General features: G+C 37.2%; 1 protein-coding gene and 1 long non-coding RNA gene across 4 annotated transcripts in view; one reads left to right on the top strand and one right to left on the bottom strand.

Annotated features, from left to right (window-relative positions):
- Positions 1-240: 240 nt before the first annotated feature.
- Positions 241-24,308, top strand: part of ADGRD1 (adhesion G protein-coupled receptor D1) — a 112,980-nt gene continuing 88,912 nt past the window's right edge. For 2 of the 3 annotated variants that reach the window (XM_015878382.3, XM_085509428.1), the window contains exons 1-14: positions 272-908; positions 1,005-1,041; positions 3,859-3,942; positions 7,014-7,109; positions 8,654-8,776; positions 9,668-9,847; positions 10,447-10,701; positions 12,418-12,482; positions 12,618-12,773; positions 13,953-14,012; positions 14,724-14,841; positions 15,432-15,542; positions 16,809-16,884; positions 18,901-19,042. In XM_015878382.3, coding sequence (XP_015733868.2) covers positions 840-908; positions 1,005-1,041; positions 3,859-3,942; positions 7,014-7,109; positions 8,654-8,776; positions 9,668-9,847; positions 10,447-10,701; positions 12,418-12,482; positions 12,618-12,773; positions 13,953-14,012; positions 14,724-14,841; positions 15,432-15,542; positions 16,809-16,884; positions 18,901-19,042 — 1,572 coding nt within the window. In that variant the 5' untranslated portion in view covers positions 272-839. Of the gene's footprint in view, positions 909-1,004; positions 1,042-3,858; positions 3,943-7,013; positions 7,110-8,653; positions 8,777-9,667; positions 9,848-10,446; positions 10,702-12,417; positions 12,483-12,617; positions 12,774-13,952; positions 14,013-14,723; positions 14,842-15,431; positions 15,543-16,808; positions 16,885-18,900; positions 19,043-24,308 lie in introns of all 3 variants that reach the window. The other variant, XM_015878385.3, reaches the window with a different exon arrangement.
- The window catches only part of LOC146759639 (uncharacterized), a 67,415-nt gene continuing 48,270 nt past the window's right edge, over positions 5,164-24,308 (bottom strand). Inside the window, exons 2-3 of the long non-coding RNA XR_014931951.1 lie at positions 6,720-6,783; positions 5,164-5,464 (exon numbers count right to left, since the gene is read on the bottom strand). This is a non-coding gene — a long non-coding RNA (uncharacterized LOC146759639). The remainder of the gene's footprint in view (positions 5,465-6,719; positions 6,784-24,308) is intronic.

The following is a 24,308-nucleotide window of genomic DNA, read 5'->3' as shown; positions in this document are numbered from 1 at the left end:
AGCTTTCCTTAAGAGACTTTTGTCCAAAATCTGTTATATTGTTCTTAAACATTTGAATTAGAAACAATTGTTCTGGCTTTGATTCTTCTCTGAATGTGCAGATTGCTAAAAGCTGTAATCTCTTTAATCTGTTTGCTGAGGGCTGAGGCACATTAACTTGTTTCCACTTGTTCCTAGCTGGCTGGTGTTAGGACCCAGAAAAGAGACAGCAGCAACGTGATATAAATAGAGTACCAGAATGGGACAAAGTTTGAGAAGAAAGCATGACATCACTCAGACTTGCTCTCCACCCAAAAAGATCTGGGATGGAGGTGCAAACGTGAGCTGGACAAGCGAGGAGTTAGCAAGTCTTTTCAGTTCATTTCCCAGGCAGAGAGTGAGAGCTCACAACACGCTTTATGCGCTATAAGGAAGTACATTTACTTGCTAGCAAAACCAAAACTGCCTTCGGATCTCTGACAACGTGAAAGTAATTGAAAGGAAAAGACAACCATAGGAAGAAAGTTGAAAACAAGATCTTTTCTTTTTTGGCACAGAGTCTAACAGAAATATTTGACTTCTTTCCACGGAACGGTACAACTTTCGGATCTGATGCACGTTGCTTTCAATTTTTTCTGTAATCACAGTAATTTATTTATGGTTAAATGAAGAGATCAAAGTGTGAAGCGAGGAAATACTACTTAAAGGGTCGGAAGGATATTTTACCATCACTGGAGAAACAGACTTCTTGAACCTACACGGAAAATGTCCCTTTTAATACCAAAAGTAGCTAAGGAAAACTTATGATTGAAATCTTGCAGGAATTCGATCTCATTTGAACTTCTAACCTTAAACAGACGATGAAGAATTTATTATCTCTGCTTTGCTGTCATTATTCTTTGCTGATTTTATTTCAGTTCAAACATCAGGTAATGTTCTGAATACAGTCGGCACTGAAGTATATTTGGATTCCTCTTACCAAGTTTTACCTCACCATGTCTCATTATAAAATGTTTTATGTGCAGGTGCATGGGAACTATTCCCAGCTACTCGAACACCCAGGTAAGGAATGTGTTACTTATATTTTATTACACTGCACATTTATAAATGCATGCGTACTATACGTTGTTTTCTTGCTTTGTATTTCCCATTGGTTTAGTAGCTCCAAGAATTAGTGATCCTACATTTGAATGTCAGCTTTTTAGGAAAAATACAATAGACTGAATTATCAAAGTATCAGACCATCCTGGCAGTATAAATTCGGTAGCCTATCTGCTAAACATCTGCATAGAAGCATGTTTGAAGAAAAATGGCTCGTATTCGATAGGGAATCTCTCTATACAATGCTTATTATTACCTTTTACAGCATGCTTTCTGAACTGGATTTCTACACAGGCTGTTTTTCTGTCTTTCTCTCTCTCTGTGTTCAATGTTTTAATTCTTTGATTTCCAGTTAGATGTTCTGGTTTGTGTACTTTGCCACAGCATCAAGTGATCTACCCTCCTCCTGGCCATCACACTTCAGTTAAAATCAGTTCTAAAGTGTTTTAGAGACCTCTCATCTGTTTTCAATGCAGATACTCTCACTCAAAGCTTATTTGTGTTCTGTGTGTGTAACTGCTGAATCCTTCTGTTTATATAAATAGTTTAACCTCAAGCCTCATGGTGGTGTGCAAGTACAGTTTTACTGCTTTACAATTCATGCATTGCTTCATGCTGTTAAGTTTCCACAATATATAATTACGCTCAAAATAAAATACAGTGTGATGCAGAGAGTTGTGTTGTCTGCTACTGCTGTAACTTCAGACCAGTTATGTGTTCTGCCTTCATTCAAACTAAGAAATACCATCTCTTCTCCTATCGATAAGGATGACAGGCTTCTGGCCAGTAGAACCAGTAAGGGAGAAAAGGTCTCCCTCAGTGAGATGGGGCAAGATATTTGACATTTGTTTGTAGCACAGTCTCTATGGGGGAATGTAGCTGGGAGTGATGCCTTCTGAATTTGTAGAGGCTGCAATCAATTCAGAAGTGCTTTTGTCCCAAACGCAGGGTCGTTATCCACTGAAAGACCTTACACATATAAGCTGAATTCAAAGCAATAGGTATTTGTTTTCAGAAGTTTTCTCCTGGCTGACTGATTGCAAGTGGGATAGCAGCATGGCTTTATATAGTTTAGAACTGGCAGCTAGGAAAGCCACTGGTGTGCCGCATGGCTCTCAGCAATTCATTTCTTTGCTGAATCTCTGGTTGCTTTCCCATATTCTCTGCCCAATTTTCCCAGTTTCAGAATGTGAGGTTCTTAGGAGCTTCTCCTTAGGAATCTGTTTGATACCAACTGCACTACTGCCATTAATAAAACTTTCATGGCATATCAAGATACAGTTTCTGGCATCACATCATTTCTTCCCAGAGACTTTTCTTGCTTGCCTACTTTCCTCTGTTTTGCTCTATTTTTCTAACACTTCTGTTAACTTTTTATCTGTTTTTCCCCTGATATAAAGAGTAAAAGTTATTGGAAGCCAGAGTTATTTGCAGATAGATAAGCACACTGTGAATCAGCAGGCACGTTCTGTGCTCTGCAAAATAGATATTTTGAGGGTGGTATGGAGGTCCTTCCGCACAGGTTCCCTATGTTGATTCTCATAATATCACAGGAATTCATCACTTTAGTTTCTTTTGCAATGTACTCTTTGAAGACAGAACTGAGTACATACCCGGATTTAGCTTATGTAAATGAAAGCTTGTTCCTACACCCTCCTTCCTCAGCATGCCTTTCCACACACAGCTCAGTTGAATTTGACTGCCTGGAATTCTCAGATTTGGCTTTGTGCATGCTTATTCTGTGTCATTATTCTTCTACCTTGCCAGTAGCAATCTTCTTTCATTAGCAACTATGCTTTTCTTTGTATTTTTCAAGTATCCAAAGGAAATGTCACCGCAGAACCTCATCCATTTCTCTAAACACATCCCAATCTCATCTATTCCCACTCATGTTCCCTTTGTGTGGGAAAACCTCTATGTTAACAGCAAACACTCCTGGTTAGGTTGGCCAATAGTAGTTTCTGGTCAATTAGGAACAGTTTGTTAGGTACCTTTGGTACTATTCCATTTGGAAGGGAATCAGAGTAGTTCATTCATTCTCACAAAATCAAAGCTTCATATAGTTTTGTGCCTTCAGATCCATGACTGTTTACTGTGATGTGTAAGAATTTTGTCCGTTTTGTGATCTTATTCAGTGGTAGGTTCCTCTCCTCATTGGAGCTCTGAAACTATACTACGAGGATGAGACATCACAAGAGTTCATAGCTCCTTGGTTTGGATTAGAAAGTCCATGTCTTCCTACATAATTAATGCTATACCTTTAGAATGGTCATCACATTAGCACAAAATCTGATTGCATTGGACAGCCCAGTTCTGCTCAGGTTTGAGTAGTCACAACTCCTAAAATCCGTTCTAACTCACATCAATTAGGCTTTACAGCTAAATCTGCCAGTCCAAACCAGCAGATGTTCTGCTTTTGTCAGCATTTCTGGTGCTAAGGTGGATGCTTAGGAAAAGAAAGGCCACAAGCATCCCCCCCAAACCATGTACGACAACTTCTCAGCTGGTGCTGACAAATGCTGCCTGATACACCAGCAGAAATTTGATCAGAAATGATTACAGATTTTAAGTTGAATGCTCCACAGCAGTCAGTCCGATATCCGGCTTTAATCTCCCCTGCCATTTTGATTCACGCTCTTGCTTATCTGCAGTGTTTGATTTATATTAGATATCTTGTTTTAATTGACTTATTGACCTCCTCTATTGTTCTTTGTGGAAACTTGCTAAAGTAAGGTCCAATAAGGAATATAACTCCTTCTTCATCTGTTTCTTTGAAAGGGTTCAAAGTTTTTTCATCAGCTTCCCATTACTGGCCGCTGGAAGACGTGGATGGAATTCATGAGTTTCGGGATACGAATGGAGGTAGACAAAGGATTCATTGACAGTGGCAATAACATAAGTAACATAAGTATTTGTGCAGTCTGTATGTAGACAGCAAGCAGGAGAAATGAGAGCAGTCAGCTTTTTTACCGCAACAGCCGAGATTTTAAGTTTATGTTTCTGCAATGTTTCCAAGTCCAAGTGAGATTATATTTGAGAGCTGATTTTTCAGAGTATTCTCAGACATTCTGTGGGCTGTCTATGCATTGTTAAGGTTATAAAGAGAAATTTTTCATGATGCAGAGAGTCACTGAAACAACATGGTTATTAGCTGACTTCGTACATGTATAATATGCACTAAATAAGCTCAGCAACTGAGATCTTGGCTATGCCAGCAGTGAAAATGCCTGGTTCTTTTTAACTCTTCAGAAGTAGTTCAATGCCTAAACCCTACAGGCATTTTTGAAAATCACATTTAGTATCCATAGCAAAAGAAGCGCAAAGCTCTTATCTGAATACTTCTTAATCATTTTTATATTTCTGAGACTTCTTTAAAAGCCCTATTATAGCAGTTGTTGTTTTGTGTGTTTAGGTTTCCCTCCCCACCCCCCCAGCTGATCAAATTCTTGAAAGACTTGGTAAAGCAAAAGGGAAATGTCAGTTGTCAGAACTGCCAGAACTCAGAAGAAATGATATTAGAACGGTTGGTTTCAGCAGTTTTCTGCTTTTGATGTTTTGAAAATAGGAGATGATTTCCCAGGGATGTGCAAATAATGTAACTGATGGAGTTTTGGCAGAACCACAACATCTCACTGCTGCATGATGAGCCTGTAGGGTCACACCTTTCAGGAACAATTTTCAACTATACTCTGCTCCCTTCTGAGGCTCAAAAGCCCATAAGTAGTTTCCACATTAGAACTGTTTTCCCTTGAGACTTTATAGTCAATTGCAAGTTGGGTTGATATACGTATTCCCCAGCACTTACCACACTGTGCTGACATCCCTGGCCATTGAGCTAAACTTTTGTACCAGTGAAGAATAGCTGCAGTACTATCACTGCAGTGACCATTGTATTCTTATACAGAAATATGACAGCAAGAGATTTAAACAAGAATTGGACACAGCATCCCCACTTAATTCCAAAGGGCCATAACTTGATCCACAAAAAGTTAAGATACAAGTTCTTTAAGAGTGTGCAAACATCATTTTCTAACACTGGATTTCGTGTAGCCTCAAGGAGAGTAAAGCACTCCTCATCCAACATAGTTTTGACATTTTTATTGCAAACATGTTGTTTTTAAAGGAATATTTAAATCTAGAATGAATTACAGCTGTTGGACAAATTATCATTGCACAGTGTTGGAAAGATTATTTTTTGAAACTTGTTAAATCTCATCATTGCAGCAAAAATCAGAAATCTTTTTAGTGGTAGTGTGGAAGAATGAAATTAGGATATATGAAGTTCCTGATCCCACAAAGAAGACTAAGACTGGCTTACATGAGTAACTGTCTTTGAATCCTGTTATGTATTAAATAACATCACAAATGAGCCTGCTGTATGATCCTGTTGGGGGAAGGAAACAAGAAAAAGGAGATTTGGAGGACTTTGTCTCACTATGTGGTGGCCAAAAATCTTTTTCTCTGCAGTCCAATTCCTTTTTACGACTGCCTACAGGAGAAGTTTTATGTATCTCTCTGATGTTTGACTTCAATACATAAGAAAAGTTTAATTGTTGCAATCTAATGCAGGTAACAATTTGCCAGGTTTTGATACCATTCTGATTAAACAACTCTTCTATTATGCCAGTCTTGTTTTTTCCACTCATCATAATTTCATGCAATTATTTTCATTCCATGTTTCCTCTCTTAAACACTTGAAGCATCATAGTCTGTCCGTCACATTAATCCATTTTATTTGTTGAAGTCATTGTGTGTGAAGCCAGATTTATATCTCTCAATGTATTTGTGTTGTGCGAGGCAGTGTCAGTAAATTATTTTTTCAGTTATCTCAGAAATAAAAGCAGTAAAAGGAATTGAAGGGAAACATCCAACTTGAAAAACATCCAATAAAAGAATGTGACCATGTCCAGGTTTTCACCTCACCCCTTGTTTGCCACACATTTTCTCTTGAGGGATTTTATATTTTTGAGCACTCAAAGATTTTTTTTCCCCCTGTGAGCCCAGATGGTCTAAATCCCAAATCAGTACATCTATTTACTTACACAGGCTCTCCATCATGCTCTGTTTACCCACCCAGGGTAAACAATTAGTGTGAAAGATACTCTTGAATTATCAAAATGGGGAGGGGAAAAAAATATATTGTTAGATACCTAAATTAACTTGATAGCTCCCAGAACTATACAGGTGGAATGGCTCTAGATACAAACAAGTGCTGGTGCTGTCCTTTCAGACCTGTTGACAGTCTATTTGTCAATGGCTGTGCCGTGTCCCATAAGGTTTTGAATATCCCCACGGATGGAGACACAACAATTCCTCTGAACAAGCTACTCCAGCACCTGATCCTCATAATTTTTCATTAAAACATTTACAGATAAGATGTATACATTTAAATGGCATTTCCCATGTTTCAACTTGTTCCCATAGAGTCTTATCTATTCACTAGGTATCACTGAGGAGGGTCTGGCATTACCCCAGATGCTCCAATCCCTTCATTGTCTTTGTGGCCCTTCATGGGACTTGCTCTAATATATCCATGTATCTCACACATTGGGGAAATCCAGAAGCAGACATGTGATTTGAGTCACCATAACTTTTTTACCACATAATGATTTTTGAAATAAGGAGAGTTTATGACTGACCTGATTGTATTCAGAACCCTTCATCCAAGTGCAGTAGTACTATTGTATTTTTCCTCTTGTATTCCTGCAAGGAAGAAAAATGGTCTCAGTGATACTGTATTTAAATTGTGTAGTAAAAGGACACTGCATTCACATACCTACAGATTGTCGGTGAGACATGGTTATATGACAGTTTAAAGGCCACTGCCCAACATTTATGATCTAAGTTGAGAGATATGAACTGGTCAAATCGTTACCATTGTGTTTATTCATTGTTTTTCTTATTTGCTTGTTTTTTTTTGTTGTTTCACCCAGCTCTAAGAATCCACAACTTCACTGTGCTTCCTTCCCATAACTCTACCTTTGTATATACCAATGACTCTGCCTACTCTAACTTCTCTGCAACTGTAGGTGAGGATTTACATTTTTTTTGTTGTTGTGCATTTGTCAGGCTGGAGGGTTCTTGGAACAGTGTACTCTAAGTTGAGTTTTGGTTCAGTTGCTCAGTAAAGATCTACATTTACATTCACTATTTGTCATCACTTCATACTCATTTTTTAAAGGACACATTAAGAAAGGCAAATGCAAGTCAATTTGCAAGCCCTGGAAGTAATCTTGTCAATCATTACATGTTCAATTAACATATTAATAATGATAATTAAGCTAGCACAAATCTTAGATATGTAGTCTTTTAATGATTCTTTTCCCCCCCATCAATATGGTAGCACATTAAAGGAAGAACAGAATATGACAGCAATCCATGCAGAAACCTGCCAGACAGGAAACTAAATGAATGTAACCAAAGTCACTTGCAGAAGTCACTTGAGGTTTATACTTCTGCAGTTGACATATGACCTGTTGGCCACTTAAAGATTAAGTATCAGCTCACATCTAGTCATTGGAAAATCTAATGTAAAGAGAAGGATGAAAATGGTAGAATAGTCATTTGAATGCTAGGAAGCCTATATTAGAATGATAAACCCACTGTTTTTCTGCTCTCAAAGTACGCTGGAAAAGCGAACTCTATAATGAATGTCAAATGACCCCAATTTCTTCCAGTCCTCATTTATCTGCTTTACAGAACTTCTGCATAGTTGTCATGTAGAAAGATGCATTCAGTACGAACATTAACATGGCAAAGAAAATGCAGTGGAAACAGGGATGCAATACATTATGGTATTTATTCTGTCTGGATTAATATTCATCTGTTTTGATGACTCCTTGCTCACCCCTATGGTGTTATAGACCATTTTGTGCACTTCTCATTTCCATTACAATCTCATTCAGCTCTCGAATATCAAGCATCACCTAATTGGCTACCTGCACTTTAGAGCAGACACCTCCTCATTGCTGATGTTTCCCTTACAGCAGCTCTTTCCCCAAGACTTATTTTTTTTTTGTCAAAAGAAGTTACAGACAAGGGTTTTAAAACCAAGATACTGAATCTTCATAAGCATTGCAGAACTCCTATCACAACCAGCTGGACTCCCAGATCTCAGTGAGGTTTCCTATGGTAAATGTGTGTCAGGTTTCTTGAAGTATTCGGATGCCTCACATGATTTGGTTATTAGGGAATGAATAAACAGTGCTTTTTGAAGCAGAGATCACAAGTAACTCACAAAATAAATAATCACTGTCCATTGTAGACAAAGGAGCAGATTTATGAGTCATATATGGTGTAATTCATACCAAAGCATGTTCAAAAAAGATATTTTCATGTCTTTTAAATATAGCTTGTAAGTATACTTATATATGTATAATGGAAAGTGGATTTTGATCACAAAACTTCTCTTTCAATATATGAAAAAAATTTAACAACAAAGAACCAACCAACAACAACAAAGAAAACTGTGGGTTAAAAACCATTAAGGAATTGTGTAAGCCTGCTAAAAGACATGTTTCCATCAATTTTTAAGCCTACATAAATGTTAAATTAAGTCTTGCTTTTCCTTTAGACATTGTAGAAGGAATGGTGAACAAAGGAATTTATGTTACTGAAAAGAAAGGAGTTACCTTTCTCTTCTTTGGAAGATATCAAAACTCTTGCATTAGTAACCCAGAAGTTTGTGGACCTGAAGGTTAGTAAACTAATCTATTAATATTATCTTTTGCTATCAACTTATGTAATTCAATGATAATGTTATGAACCCTCTAATGAAATGTAATGAATCCTCTAAAATTCCAGCTTGACACTTTTCTTCATTGGCTGGTAAAACAATTGAGTGGTGATTGCTGAGAATGCATGTAATGCAATGGAAAGCACAGCAACAACAGCATAGCTGTTCTCTTCCCTTCCTTCTTTTTGGGTAAAGATCACAAAATGACCGGTGCTACAATGGTGCACTGATTAGATTATAGAAGAACATTAGAACTGCGTGCAACTATCAACATCAGCATAAACCAGTCACTATCAGTACCTTCACTACAGACTCAAAATTTAGCCAAAGTAAAAACCCACAATTTACTACCGCTCCTTCCATACATAACCTCCAGAAGTCCCTAAGCTTAAACACTGTTGCTAACACTGAATTTTCTTGCTTTTATTGATTTAAGCCATTCTTCAAACGTGAAATAGGATTCCTATTCTTTTTTTAGCTATGCATTAACTTTCTAAGAAAGAATGAGAAACTCAGAAAGAAGATACCTTTTCTATTACATGAGAGCACTGGAAAAGAGAATTCATCATCCCACTGCAGACATACTGTCAGACACATACAATATCCTCCAATATATTTTTTCATACCACAAGGAAGTATAAAATATATGCAAGTCATGTTATTTCTACATCCATAGTATAATATAATATTCTGAATAATCTATTTTTATAGCACAAGAACATTATTTCAGCATAATGAGAAGTTACTTTAGTGTTTGCTTTGTCAGCACCTCATGAAGTTACTCGAGCATCATAAAGCACAGTGAAGGTGGAAGATTTTCATTAAAAATCCACTCTTGCTTCCTTCCGTCAGGAGTAACGTTTTCCTTTTTCTGGAAGACTCAAGACCAGCAGACGAAGTTTCCCCCTGCCTCTGGTGGTCAAGTGATTTCCAGTGGCTTCAAAATCTGTTCAAGTGAAGGTGAAGGTTCGGTAGAATTTTACACCCGTGGGAATGCAATGATGAAGTGGAAAGCAAGTTTCAGTCCACCAGGTCAGCTTAACACCATTCATTATTATTATTATTATTATTATTATTATATTTAATTTCATTCATTTCTTTATGAAATTATGAAATTTCTTTACATTATTCTTCTCATAGAGAGATGTCATGGTACAAGCACATCATCAGGAAAATGTAGGCATAAAAGTAGCTTAGTGTGGGTTATTCAATCCAAGTAAAAAAGAGTAGGATGTTTTCAGCCTTTGAACAAAGAAAGTGTGGCAGCTTTAATTAGTCTGTTTGCCTGCTCTCCAGTTCTTGCGGTCTTTATGAAGTTCTTGCTGAATTGAATTTTGGGACAGTATTGAAGAGACTTCAAGTCTTGGCCAATAGTACTTAGCAAGTGTAATTTATGGAACTGCAGAGAGCCTCAGTAAGAGTTCAGACAAAAGCTAACAGGCGTTCTGCCAAAGTATGGGCTTCCCCATGTGTATAAAGATTAATATAAATGACATCAGCATTCCATAATTCACTTTTAGCACTTCCTATGCAGCTCTATAGCATTGCACAAGTCAGCAAAAACTTACTGAATAGGTGAGGCTCCAAATGGAAATGATTCATAGATTTTGCTGTGACTTACTGTTTTGTAGGTCCTTATTGGACTCACATTCTCTTCACTTGGAAATCAAGAGAAGGACTGAAGGTCTACGTCAATGGAACTCTAAACACAACAGATCCAGATGGAAAAGTTTTCTATGATTATGGAGACCCCAGTGCAAATCTGTTGACTGGAACAGAAGGGGATCAAACAAAGCGCTATGTGAATGGAGCATTTGATGAATTCATTATATGGGAAAGGGCACTCACCCCCAATGAAATTGAGCAGTACTTTACAGCTGCTATTGGTGAGTATGTGCACTCTTACTGCCATAAGTCATGTTCTGTAAAGTTACTGTCTTAAAAATGATTACCGCGTAGGATTTGTATTCATATCTTTCAGCTATTTAATGTAGTTTTTTTCAGAGGCAGTTATGAAAGGCACTGAAACATTCAGCTGCCTTTGGCTATGCAGTGTTTTCATCTGGGCTTCTATTTCCTTGAAAATGTAAAAAAAAATAAATTTACCAAGATCAGAAGTCTGCAGCCATTTTTATGTCCCCTGGGATCAAGTGAAGAAGAGCAATAATTAGACTTGAGGCAGAATGCTATTAAGAAATATTGACTCCAGATTTCTAACACTCTTGTGTAATCATAGAGGAAACTCACTTAGCGTATTCCAGCAGATGTGGATAATAACGCTTATCTCTCCAGTTCCTGGAACAACAAAGATTTAGTAACTCATGTAGATTTGCGAACTAAACCAGAGAGATATGAGCTAAAACTTAATATAAATTAAAAAAGAATCAGGATTTGAACAAAAATGTAGAAGACAGTGGCCAGAAATATGTCAGCCATGCTATAGATATTCATAATAAACTTTTCAGTACAAGAAGGGCTGTTGCTATCAGGTGTTCATGTGCGAGTAGCAATCAGAAAATGACCCTCTCAGGAATAAAGCTATGGGGCATCTGGAACATTTGGCTTCGATGGTGGTTTCTCTATTTTCATTAATTCTTATTAGGTTACTGAGAGCTAACGCAGTTACACTCAATTACTTGTGTGCTTTTAAACCCACGGGAGTGATTTTCACAATGGACACTCTTTGAGTAACACAGCACAGGTACAAACCTGTAAATGAGAACATGTGCATTTGTGACATCCAGGTTTGATAATGGCAAGTAACTTACATATGTAATACATTAAAAAATCCGGAATAGATAAAGTAGAATTGAAAACACTGAAAAGAAAACCCTATATCTAGTGTATAATGAAGCAGACCATATGCTGTACAACACAAAAGACAGAAATCATGCTCAAGTTTTATGCTTTATGAAGGGATTCTTACAGATGTCTTCAAACATTCTCAGATAATTTATTTAAAGTAGGAAATAGCACAAATTTTTATTCCATGTTTGAAAATCTAAATAAATAAATTAAAATGTTTTGTTAAGTTTATAACGTTTTGGTCATGTTGGAAACACTGTTGTAGCATCTGGCTGTTTTATCTTTCACAGCGACCTGGGGTTACCACAACAGAATCCAACTCAAAGACGCCATAAAACACATTCCTTGATTTAGGGCAGAATGTTACGCTGCTAAATTCAAGTGCAATAGATGCTTTCAAGTTAACCCAACCATCCATATGTGTACAGAGAAGTTCCATTTGTATAAAGTCTAAATTTTTGAAGAGTTTTTCACTGATTTTGAGTTTTTATTAAAGACTTTCTGAATTTGCACTATTTTATTTGCCACTCAAGTGATTTGGACTCAAGACATAAATACTTATTTGGACAACATTAGCATTTGGAAACCATGGTTGATGGTATTCTGATTGTTTTCAATGTCTGCATCTTCTCAGTCCCTATACTGAAGAATCATATATAAAGAAATATACTTAGGCCGCACAGGAACTTGTCAGAAGTGCCCACAGTATGTCATTTCTTCTTGATAAGATACGGATATTTTTAAAGTTATTTTTTCCTAAACAAATTTAACTCCTTTCTGTATGAATTTTTCCCTAGGTGTGCAATTTTTGCTCTCTTCAACTCTTTCATGGTCTACGATGACAACTACTCCAAAACCTGTGGTAAGACAGTCCTCATAACTATTTTCTTAAACATCAGAATTTATGAAAACTGTCCCTTAGCTCCCTTTTGGGCTGACATCACAAATGGCACCTGCTGTTTGGAATGAGCTGGTGAGTTATATCTCTCTCTTGCAGCTGTCTACAAATGCCTATCATCCCATCATAACTAATCTAACCAAAGAGAGAGGCAACTTCCACTCCTCTGACATCCTGCTGGAATACCTGGAGAACGTCTCATTCAGCTTGCCCAACAAATCCTTGTCAGAAAATACTGCTCTAAGCCTGACAGAGGTAAACTTCTAAAATCTGTGTGTGCATCCAGATAACACTCAAATTTCCCCAGCAGGTAGAATATGGAATGCAACTACAAAAGTTTTTTCAGATTGCAGAATACGTGTATGAAGTAAGCAGCAGCTGTTATAGAGAACAGCAGACAGTGAGCTTCAACCAGAGAGAATAGTTCATTAGTTCTTGGGGAGTCAATTTAATGCTTGGGTTTTATAATATTTGGAACCATGACTGAACATTAAAGATTTAGTTAAAAAGAAAATAGAAAAGAAGAAAAGAATTTCTAATTAATTTTTCAGCTGTGTGTTCAATGTATGTCATACATACTATAGGGCATTTTCTGCAGTCCAAACTGATGACAAGGGGCCCTTCTTGCTAACATAAAGTTCGCCTTCTGTAAAATGATGGGCAGCTAATTCCCTGATTTCAGCAGGCTAAAAAACTATTATTGTAACCATCAGCTCTGGCCTCACCAGGGATTGTTTCTTTAAGCCTGTGGGTAATACCAGGGTGACAAGGATTATTTACTTGGACCAACAGTATAAATCAGTGCTTCTAAAAACACACAGGCAGCTTCTGACAGTTTCTGTTAAAAGTTTAACATTTGGAAAATGTAAAGCTTGTCCTTTGTGAATCACAACTTTATACAGAGCAAAAATCTCTCTAAGAATCTCTAATTCATTGTTTCCTTTGTTTTGCTGAAAATTCTGTGTGGGCTCTAATTTGAAAATGGAGCCTGTCAGATGTCACACCTGCTGCCCATATCATTTCAGTTGTCATTTGGTTGCTCATTCTATCTGTTGCTTTGTGTGTTGTGAAAGTAATGTGCAAACAGAAATGTGGGACATGATTATCCTTAGCAAATCTGTTTTGGGAAATAAACACCAGAGTTCTGTTCATACACACAGACTGTGTCACTTGTCTGACTACATATACTTGTCTGATATAATTATTGTACTTTGAGGATTTCATAGCAGTACTACTTCTAATAAATAAGCTATTAATCTATGATACTAGACAAAAGATGATGGGAATGCTTGCAGTGGGGATGAACCTGACTAGAGTGAAAAAAAAAGTTTGTAATCTTAAAATAAACCAAAGGAAATCCAAGAAATCTGCCTTGTGTTCCTACCAGGTGATGTAACAGATGAAAAACAGAATTATTTTATTTCATTATTTTAGGCATTTTTAAAAGTTATTGAAGACTTTCTGATGCTACCCAACTGGCTTGAAATACCTGAGGTAAGACAAATGAGCTTTGATTTCTTGGTTAATTCAGATCTGTGATTTAGCATAGACAGTAATGAAATGGGTTGCCTCTATTCTTCCTGCTATGACTAGCAGGATGACTTAGGGTCTGACTGAATCCTAAAGTGCTTTTAAGAAAAACAGATAGATGTCTAATGAATTTAAGTTGTTAGCTTAAAATCCTAGATTGCCTCTTGTGTAAGGAAATATCAAATCAAGATTTCTTCCACATTAAAGCATGCATTCACTCTGACGACTATTTTCTAGGAGACATAAACACTTCCCTTGTAGCTTTGTACTGGGGGATGTTCTAATACAGATGAAAGAAAAGCTGGAGTACAGTGTATTTAAAATCATGTCCCAGTGAGTGTCTGATCCAAGTCTTAAAATATTGCCAAAATAATCTGCTCGGTTCTTGATGTCATTTTTCTGAATCCTGAATATATTTGACAAATGCTGATGGGAGCAAAGAGTCCTTTAGAGATGCTCTATAAAACATAATATTTTAGAAGATCACGCTCTGTGTGACATCATTTTAAATAACGTTTTATCCACTACATGTGGAAAACGTTATAGAGAAAATCACTTGTTACTTTGGACACACAAACAATGACTTACAAAGGAATTTATCACGGCACCTTGGCACTTTGTGCTGTGAGCTTCAATTTCTCTTGTTGTAGAGCCTTATCTTTCTTCTTCTCCCAGACTGCTCACATATTTGGAAGCTTAATTCAAACTATTGACAGTGTGATGGTGCACATGACACGCAATCTGGAAGAAAACTCGATGTCTCTTACTGTTGAGGGTTCATCATCCATAGCAGGTAGGATTTAACAGAGCTGTTCTCTCTGTTTGGCCTGTCAGGGTTTCCTGAATGTTTCTGTGTATGCAGCCCCTCCACTTTGCTAACACTTAAGAGGAAATCAGAACAGATTATTCTCTCTTTGGGATGCCATTTCATCTGCAGAAAGTTCAGAGGTAATCATCTCTGACTGCACTTGAGGTTCTTGAGTTTATCTGGGGAATGATTTTGCATAAGGACCCAATAAAACAATACAGAAGACTTAGCACAGCACAGACTATACTAGAGGGAATTAAAGAACTGCCCAGAGCTTTTATTCAGTGCTTTGAACTTGCAAATGTATAGGTACTAAAAAACTTTAATTTGGGGAGAGAAATCTGGTTTAAAACTTTTAGGAGAATGTTTTCTTTTGCCGCTGTTTTGCATCCTACAACCTAATTTGAGTATAAAAGGCAATTTTGTATGCAGGGAATTTATTCTATTTTCTGCAAACATATGGAACTTTAGAGTCAAGATTTACAGTAGCTGTTAGAAAAGCAAAGCTACATACTCATGAAGGTCATAATAAAGGCTATTGATTTTAACAAATTATTGTTTGGATTCTCACACAGACTACACTTTGGCCAAAATGCATCCCAAGACTCTGAATGTGTCCCATTATCGCTTTCCATCTCGGGGACATAGTTATATTTCTATTCCCAGTGAAGCTTTTCAAGAAAGAGGTAAGAAAAAATTAAAGGGAGAGCAGGAGAATGTAAACAGGGCACTTGAGATTAATTTTGCTTGAAGGCAGTTTTCTGTTTGCCTTACTTTGACAAATAACCGATTTGATTGCCATTGATCATACCTGTTCTAAACCAACAACAGTTCTTCTGCCACACTAATGAATGATCAATGTGGTAGAATTTTTCATCTTACTTGAATAATATTCCTATTACTTGAATTTACCTTGAATAATACAGCCAGGCTGCAGAGGAGGCAGCCATTTAATGCTGATGTCTTTTTACGTGAGAAAGGCCTTCATTTCTTAAATTATTTTTATTCATCATAACTGGTTATTTGTAAGAAATTTCAGGTCATTACTTGTATTAGCATACGAAATCTGTTTTAACATTTTTATGAGATTTATCTATAAAATGACAGACCTAAGCAACAGCATATCCAGAAACAGAATAAAGATGTGAAGTACAGTCAAGGCAAAAGGGCAGAACTAAGAAATCCATGCCTGTGCTAAAATTTTAGCTTCTCTCAAAAAGTGAGAAGATGGCAAAAATCTGAAGTTTTGGTCTGTTAAAAAAAGTCTGGTTCCTTACTCACACAGTGCTATGTTAGCTGTGGATATTCTGCAGGGGTGTTTTGCAGCCAAAACTCACTTCTGAACAAGTTGAACCTTATGCTGAATAACGCAGTCCAAAGAACCAACCTAAACATTTATTATTCCACCTTAAGCAGTTCACATTACAAATACTTGGAACCCAGCAGAAGGGATAATAAAGGACGCTCATAAAACACACCTCTCTCTCTCCTCTTAGATGCTGAAGAACCCATAAATACTTGGAATGCAGACAGTGAACAGGCAGTCATTGCAGAAACCAGTTGCCTGTGTTCAAGTACTGAAAACTGCTAGTTAATGTACATAGTGGTTAAATGGCCTTGAAGTTACTGCAGCTACCATTGAGATGTTGACTACACACAGCATGCAGCCATTCTAGTGACATGTAGGAGTTTTACAATGACAAATGATTACTTAACAGCTTACTCATTTTGGAAGTACAGCTGCACGGGGCAAACATCCTTCTATTTGGATATCAAACTCCTGCGCTGTACTGCAAGTTGTTCATACTTTTTCACTTATTTAAAAAAATACTGAGAATTCCATAATGAGAATTACAGAAACCAAAGTTCTTAGTAAAGTTTTAATTCTAGAGGAGAAAAGTCTCTTGCTTAGTTCTGTTGCTTTGAGAAATGACGCCTCTTTCTTTTCACAGCTTGGATTACCATTGTCGGCATGTTTTACCATAACATGCACTACTTCTTTCATAGCATCAACCCTATGGATACCAAGTAAGTATCTAAGACCTCTCATGTTGTAACAGCTTGTTTATTACCTTTACAGCGGTCGTGTCATTATCAACTGTAAATAAATTATGAGCCTTGATCCTGATTCTGCAATATTGACGACATGTAGTCATTAACTAGAGTCAGATTAAATCTTCAGTTAGATGTTTTATTTTATGCCATAGTAAAATAGATTCCCATGGCAACATGTTTGTCTTTCCTTGTCTCCTCTTTCTGTTCATCAGATCTGCTATTAGAATTTCATAACTTTAATCTGTCTTATAAAAGGCAAATTACATCTTTTCTCCTGACACATACAAAGATAAAGTTTGCACTTAAATGAAACAAGTAAGAAAACAACATCCCTCCATTGATAAAATCTGAATCCTGGAAACCTGTAAGATAATTTTACAACAGGAGACCAGGCAATGCTTAAAAGACCTTCTGTTTTATATGCTGCACCAATGAAATCGTTACCAGATAAGATAAAGTAAATGGAGTCCTATATACCTCTCAGCCTGAGAGATCCCCAGAGAATTTTGCAAGGCCGTGCATGTAAATCATTACACTTTTCTTTTAGACTGAATGTTTTCATTTGATCTACACTAACATACATAGGTTAGGTCACACTTTCTGTCTTTTCCATACCGTGGCTTTCATCACATTATGTATGACAACAGAAGGAAGGAAGAAGCATCTCAGCTGTCATTTAGTTTAGGGATTACTTTCCTTTCTTTACATAAAGCTACATGGAAGGTCATGATTGTGGGAAATCATTTGTGATACCCTGGGTAAAGGTTCCTGGTTTATGACCAGATTGATCACACTGAGATAATGACATGACTACTACTAAATAGCATTTTTAAATCAAGTAGTAAATTGCATTGTTGCTTTCCCTGCTCTCTTCAAAAAAGGGCACTTAGCAGGTGGCTGTGAAGGATCTGTGTCATTAGTGTGCAATATTTCTTACTGACATGAAGAAATAGAGGCTGTTCACTCCACTTACTGGGATAAGAATTAACGTCTTATAGTGATTTTTCTTCCTGGTCAGAACCAAGGATTGATTCTTGGGGTTGTGCTAAATGAGATTTGTTTTATTTGATCTTGCTGAGGAACTGAACGAAGTTATTTTAATATCTGACATTTTTCTTCTTTCCACAAAGAGAAACAAGAAAACATTGCAAACAGGTGGCAGATATAAGATAGTTTTCAACGTGTCTTTCAAATATGGCCCTTTCCAGTAATACACCTTGTTTGGATACCCATACTGATGGTTAATTCACCATGGCTCTAATTTCTCATTGTAAATAATGTTCATTCATACGCTGAAGAGTTGAATGACAGAAAATGTTTTACATCTGCACACTTTTTTCTTACTGAGAGTGTAAAACATTCTACTTTGCAGCTGAGTAGGTTTTAGTTACCCCTAAATGCACAGAAATGTGGAAGTCATAAGTTATAGATGAAGGCCTGAAGGCAGAAATTAATGTTCTTACCATGTAGTGCAGAACTGCTTCAGCCCAGGAAAAAAAAGTCACCTGGGCTAGTTGGATGATTAGTCGGGCCTTCCTCTGTTGTACTGTGTCCCCAGTTACTCTCCAACAAATGTTACTGGAAATAATCATTGTTTTCAAAGCAAAACTATAAATTGTTTCTAAATATATGCATAACATACCTGATCTATTCATTGCATACAATACCAGTGTATGCTTCATACTAGTATGCATGTTTAATTAGGCAATTATTCTCTTTGCATGAGTTTTTCTTTGCTTAGTTTATTTTTATACTCCTTACTTCACTGCAGCCTCTCTAATGATCTCTTCTACTGCTCACAACAACCCTTTGGTTGAGGCAGTTTGTTAGGAAAGTGGGTGCTTGGATAATTCACAACTGTGACGTTATTCCAATATGGGCATCAGACAGGAGCAACATTTCCCAGGCCAAGCTGAAAGAGGTCAATATTAGCATGAACTAGAAAGTTTTTCTTTTCCTACTTATGTAACATCTTTCTTTCTTTCTAAGGATTGCTGAAGCTGCTGCTTACAAAGGCTATATGATCTCAGCAGCCAGTTATCTCATCTCTATCAAAGTAGATCCTCCTCCCAAGTTGTCCCACAACCTGTCAGGATCTCCTCTTATCACCATCCAGCTCACCCACATATTGGTAAGTAAAATGGAAACTCTCAGTTGAGGCTGTCCTGATGGCTGTTCAAAGCTGCAATGTCTGCAATGACTTCTTTGCCGTTTTCTTGCAGCTTCTGTGGGCAATTTTAGTAGCAATTGGGATGGCATTTGTGACTATAATATTGTATTTTTTTCCAGCCATTTCACATAAATGACTTCTGTTTCCATCACAGCAAAAGGCTGCATGTGCTGAAAAAGACAATGAAGTGAGAAGTATAGTTTTAGGACTTTCTGCATACTTTGTTCTATGGTTATGCTTGTGCAGTTTGCAACAGAGTGATGTGAATGGCTGCTTTCACATTGGAGCTGACAGAAAATGTTTTATTTATGGTTTCTGCTTTTGATTTTTCTCTACACTAATATAAAACTCATGTTTTGAATGATCTCATGAATGAACCGAGAGATACAACCCCTCCGAATATGATGGGCAGAGCAACACGTGGGGTGAGAGGGGAGCAGGTTCAACTCTGATCTAGCACCTGTCCTTACTACAGAACAGGGGAGAACTCTATTTTGAATATGAGAAACACCAAGACAAACTGTATTCAACCTGATCGATTTCAGTAGACCATGCAAAATTCACTTAATTAATTAAATTCTCAGGTGGTGGCACCTCATGTTATTTCTGCTGGGCTTAGTGCAAAGATGGAGGAGACAGTGGGAAACAGACGTGAGGAAGAATCTTTAGACATATAAATGAAAAGTGTTAGTTGATGTTTTCCAAGCTGAGGACTCTCCAGAATGAATCTACAGGTGGGACACCTGATACAGGTGGGAACTGATCATTGGGACGCTGGTTGTATGATGTGAAGATCCTTTATAAAATGCACTTAGAATTATTTATTCAGATACCTCATCAGGCTTTTAGAGTGGTGATTTACAGGCAGATTATTAAACATTACTGTTTTTATTTTATGCCTATTCTCTGTGAAGATCACTGGGATCCTTGTCTGCAGATAGAAATGTCACATTTCCCATCACAGCACACTGCATAGCAGTATTTTTAAACCCATCCATTTTTACTTTTTTTTTCCTTCTTTTTAAAGAAAAAAGCATCCCAATTGTCTCCATAGGTTTTTTGTTTGTTTTTTTTGCCTTGGCTTCCAAAGATAATTCCTTATTATAGGTTGAGAGCAAACAGATGAGCACATGATCATTTAGTTTGGCTGGGGTTTGATTTAGACTACATTTGAACACTAGAGGTATATAGAGGTATATTGTGCTATGAAGTATAGCACAAGCTGGGGGGCTGAGGGAGAGTAATGTCACCATTCCAGCATAGACCTGCTACTCTGTGCTCCAAAATCCTGCAAAATAACAGGAACCGAAAAACTTACACAGTCTGCAATATGAGCTGCAGTTGTTCTCATGTTTTCTTAATCTGTAATAGCAGATTTGCTTATAAAAAGAAATCTATTATAAATAGTCGATTAAGTGTTGGTAATAATATGTTGCTAGTTGTTATAACTGGTACCATCCAGTTACTTGACAAAAACTTAAGAGGTACAGAGAGGAAAGCAAAATAATAAAATCACAAAGGAAAAAGCAACAAATCCAAACAAATAGCTTTCCCTATGAAAATTTAAGCTTGATGCTAACTTCTTTCAATTGAACTGATTCAGCTCTTGCTACCCCAGTGAGTCCATGGGACTGTACAAGCAGAAAAATGTGAGAAATGAAAGGAGAATGTTTTGTTTCCTTGCACTGATTGTAGTGGTGCTTGGCACAGCTCAATAAGACTTCTGTTCTTTTTCCTATGAGTATATGAAGAAGGCCAATCAATGAGCAACAGAAAGCAAAAGGCAGTGAAATAAAACAAGTCTGCTCTAGGAAATAGTTTTAAGATGTCCGTGAGCTGAGTATTGACATTTGATTCAAGATTTCAGGGAGCATTTATAATTCCACAGACTAATTTGCTTGTTAAATCTTCCATAACAAATATGCTGTTAGTGCCATGCGTACACAGTCCTGCTTCCCTGGTACCCTTCATCAGTGAAACCCTTTCAGGTTTTCCTGTAAATCCTATCTCATGTTCTGTTACACGACTTCCTTAACTCTCCAGAACCACGAATCACACAAGAATGTCAACGTTATTACTGTAGTGTTGCCTACGCGTCTGGAAAGTGTTCTCTTGGGGCACTCCTTTGGAGATGGAAAAGTGCAGGGAAAAGTTGAACCTCTTCTCCTGACTGCTCCCATCATAAAGTCAGGATGAAAGTCCTCCTGCAGGTCAGCGAGACTGAGATAAGGTTAAGGAATATTTTCATCGAGCTCTTAATGAGGTGATGTGACTGAGCTGCCTCTAAATGTACCCAGACATGATCCTTCTCTCTGTTGCCTTTTGTCATGCCAGCAGCATGCAATGTCCCTATGTTTGTTTATCATTGCTGATAGGAAAAGAAAATGAGAGAAGAACAAGTTCCAATCTGTACATGAATATTCGTGCTACCACGAGAGACAAATCAATGTGGAGTCAATTTATTTTTATGGCAAGTTAAGTGTTGACTAATTTATATATTGATTGAGGAAAAACAATGGTTTTTGCTCACATCTGAAGAACAAAGGCTTAATTTTTAACTGGGCAGACTTTACCAGAAAATGTGAATACAATATAACTAGAACTGTGGCTCATACAGAGTATTCCACAATTAAACAAAAAGGAAAAAAACAATAAAAGCTTTTAATTTAAAAATCAATACACAGTTCAGTACTTTCTTATATAAGTTAAATCTTTGCTACAATGAGTACAGAAAATCAATTGAATTCAAATGAGAAATGAACATAGTTACAGCTAATTTTCTTGTTCCAAGGCAACCTTAAAATAGCAATAGTCATTATGGTGATATACGACATCTCTAAACAATGCAGCAATACTTCTGTATTGTTAATGTTTTTAACAGAATCATCCTAGGACTCATTTTCTCATAGGGATTCACTCTAAAGTCTACAAAAGCACAGTAACAAAAAATACGTATTTTCATTAAGCACATTTTCAATTGCCTGCTGTAATAACAAGGATTACGTTGCAGTGAGTTATAATTCATAGAAAGTTTATTTTCTGTGTTAAAACTGACTTTGGATTTTAGAGGTGCATCACTTCGCAGGCATTATCACTCATTTGTCATGAGATGCCCACAATACTTGTAACTGAGTCCCTACCCTTTGATGGGGACACTGTGACAAGAGTGACGGCACCATGAAGTAACTGAATGCTTTTGGAAGTAAACAAGTGAAGTTTTCTTTCAATTCTAAGTTTAGCTTCTGATTTTCATTCTTCAGTATGTGGATAATTGTATATATCAAGTTCTATTTTCAATTAATACCTACACTATTACCTGTTTCCTAAGGAGATGGAGTGACACTGCATCATCAGTCCAAGATTAGTCCATTGCAAGCAATAAAGTCTGAAAAATTCCTTCTGTCTTATAAACCCAGTACTGAATTCCCCAGTCATTCTATTTAACAGAGTTGCGGCATACTGAGCTATGTTGTGCTCCCTTTGATTGAACATTTGTCACTGGAGGAGAAGAGAAAAATTCAGGCTTTATATTTGATGCGATCAAATCTGGTCCAATGAGGCAGAGTTCTCTCCCAGCCTCTCTTACAATTTTTAAATTCAATTTAGTTCCCCTTGTTTAAGTTCCTCATCACTGACTACATCCTCAGAGCAGCCTTGCATGCAGTGATGGCTTATTGCAGGAGTTCCAGACAGTTGTGCCACATTTAATGAACTGCCAGGATTCCTTTGTGTTTCTTTGCACAGTGTTCATGTGGATATATATAGACTTAAAATATTATGGGGAAAAAAAGTTACAATCTGTCTTCCTGGTCAATGTGATTAGGCTCCAGGTAATTGCTGTTTCCTGGAGGGAAGTTTAAGAAGTTCTTGTCTATTTTTCTTGCTTTGTTACAGTTTGATCCATGACATTTCAGCATTACATTGTGTATTGTCTGGGTTCACCCTGACATCTTGTGCATACTGGCAAGCTTTTAAGATCTAGAATTATACAAGGAAGCCACTTGCTATCTTATTTTTTTTTTTGCTGTGTTCTCACACATGGCAAAAATTGACTCACTGAGAAGACCATGTGCCTAACTGCTGTGATTTACTCATAGGCCAGTTTTCCATCTCTGACATCTTATCTTTTATGTGTATCTGAGAGAGAGAATTGCCACATCACCACTTGTTGCACAGGATAAATGCAAGATATTCAATGAGCTTAGATGTACATCTAGGGGGAAACAATAAATATATGAATAATCTTGGAAGTGCAAAACTGTCAGAATGTACATAAAGGGAATAAGAAACTGAAGGTTTGTGGTGAAAATAAGCCTTCTGGAAGTTATATATGGCCTTAGGCTCTGCTTTCATTTCCTCAGCATGAGGATGAAAAGGAGCACATAGTTCAGAGGAAGAGAAAGGTACAAGTTTTGCAAGGTACAAATCTGATTCAAACTCAGACTGAAGTGGTCCTGCACAACCAAATCTAGCTGACCCTGCCGCAGCGCGGTGCTCAGACTGGATGATCCCTAGAGGTCTCAGCCTAAATGATTTCCTGGTTCTGTAATTTCATATTCCCTCTGTCTTTGCTGTGGCAAAACAGCAGCAAATCTCAGAAGACAGAAAAGAACATTTCTGCCCGATTCTACCTGGATCCAGGATTTCAGCACAGGCTGTTCTGTCAGTTGTTGTCTTGGTTACTGGCTGAGTTGTTGAAATAGTAACCGCTCTATCATTTTTATGGTCAGAGTTTAGATAAGTAGATGGAATTTCTAAATTCTTTACACTATGCCAAATTATTGCTACACCAGCAATAGTATCTTTGAAAATGCCTACTCCTAGGTGACCTTTAGGCTTAATGGAGTTCAATTCATTGAGGCAGCAATGAATTAGCATTAGGTTCTCCTTATTTGTGGCTCCAAATGTTTATCTATCTCCCCTCCATCCATATGAGGCAGCAGTATCACTAAACATAAGTGCTGTTACAGTAGCACCACCAATCCAATCCAATCCAATCCAATCCAATCCAATCCAATCCAATCCAATCCAATCCATCTATTTAGTTCAGGCAATACAAAGAGAAAGTTTGGCTTAGAGAACAGAGTTAATTTTAGTTGAGGAATGTCAGAGGAGTCATCCTTGAGGCAAATCTGTGGATGGCAGTTTTCTGGCTTTGCTTTTATTCCCCTCCCACCACCACTTGTTGCATTAGAAATTTTAACTCCACTCCTCATGCTTCGCAACA

The sequence above is a fragment of the Coturnix japonica genome, chromosome 9 (genome assembly GCF_054131305.1).
Source record: "Coturnix japonica strain WE chromosome 9, WE-NBRP24, whole genome shotgun sequence".
NCBI classification, from domain to species: Eukaryota; Metazoa; Chordata; class Aves; order Galliformes; family Phasianidae; genus Coturnix; species Coturnix japonica.
The sequence above is the reverse complement of the archived record's forward strand: the minus strand, read 5'-3'. Positions and strand labels throughout refer to the sequence as shown.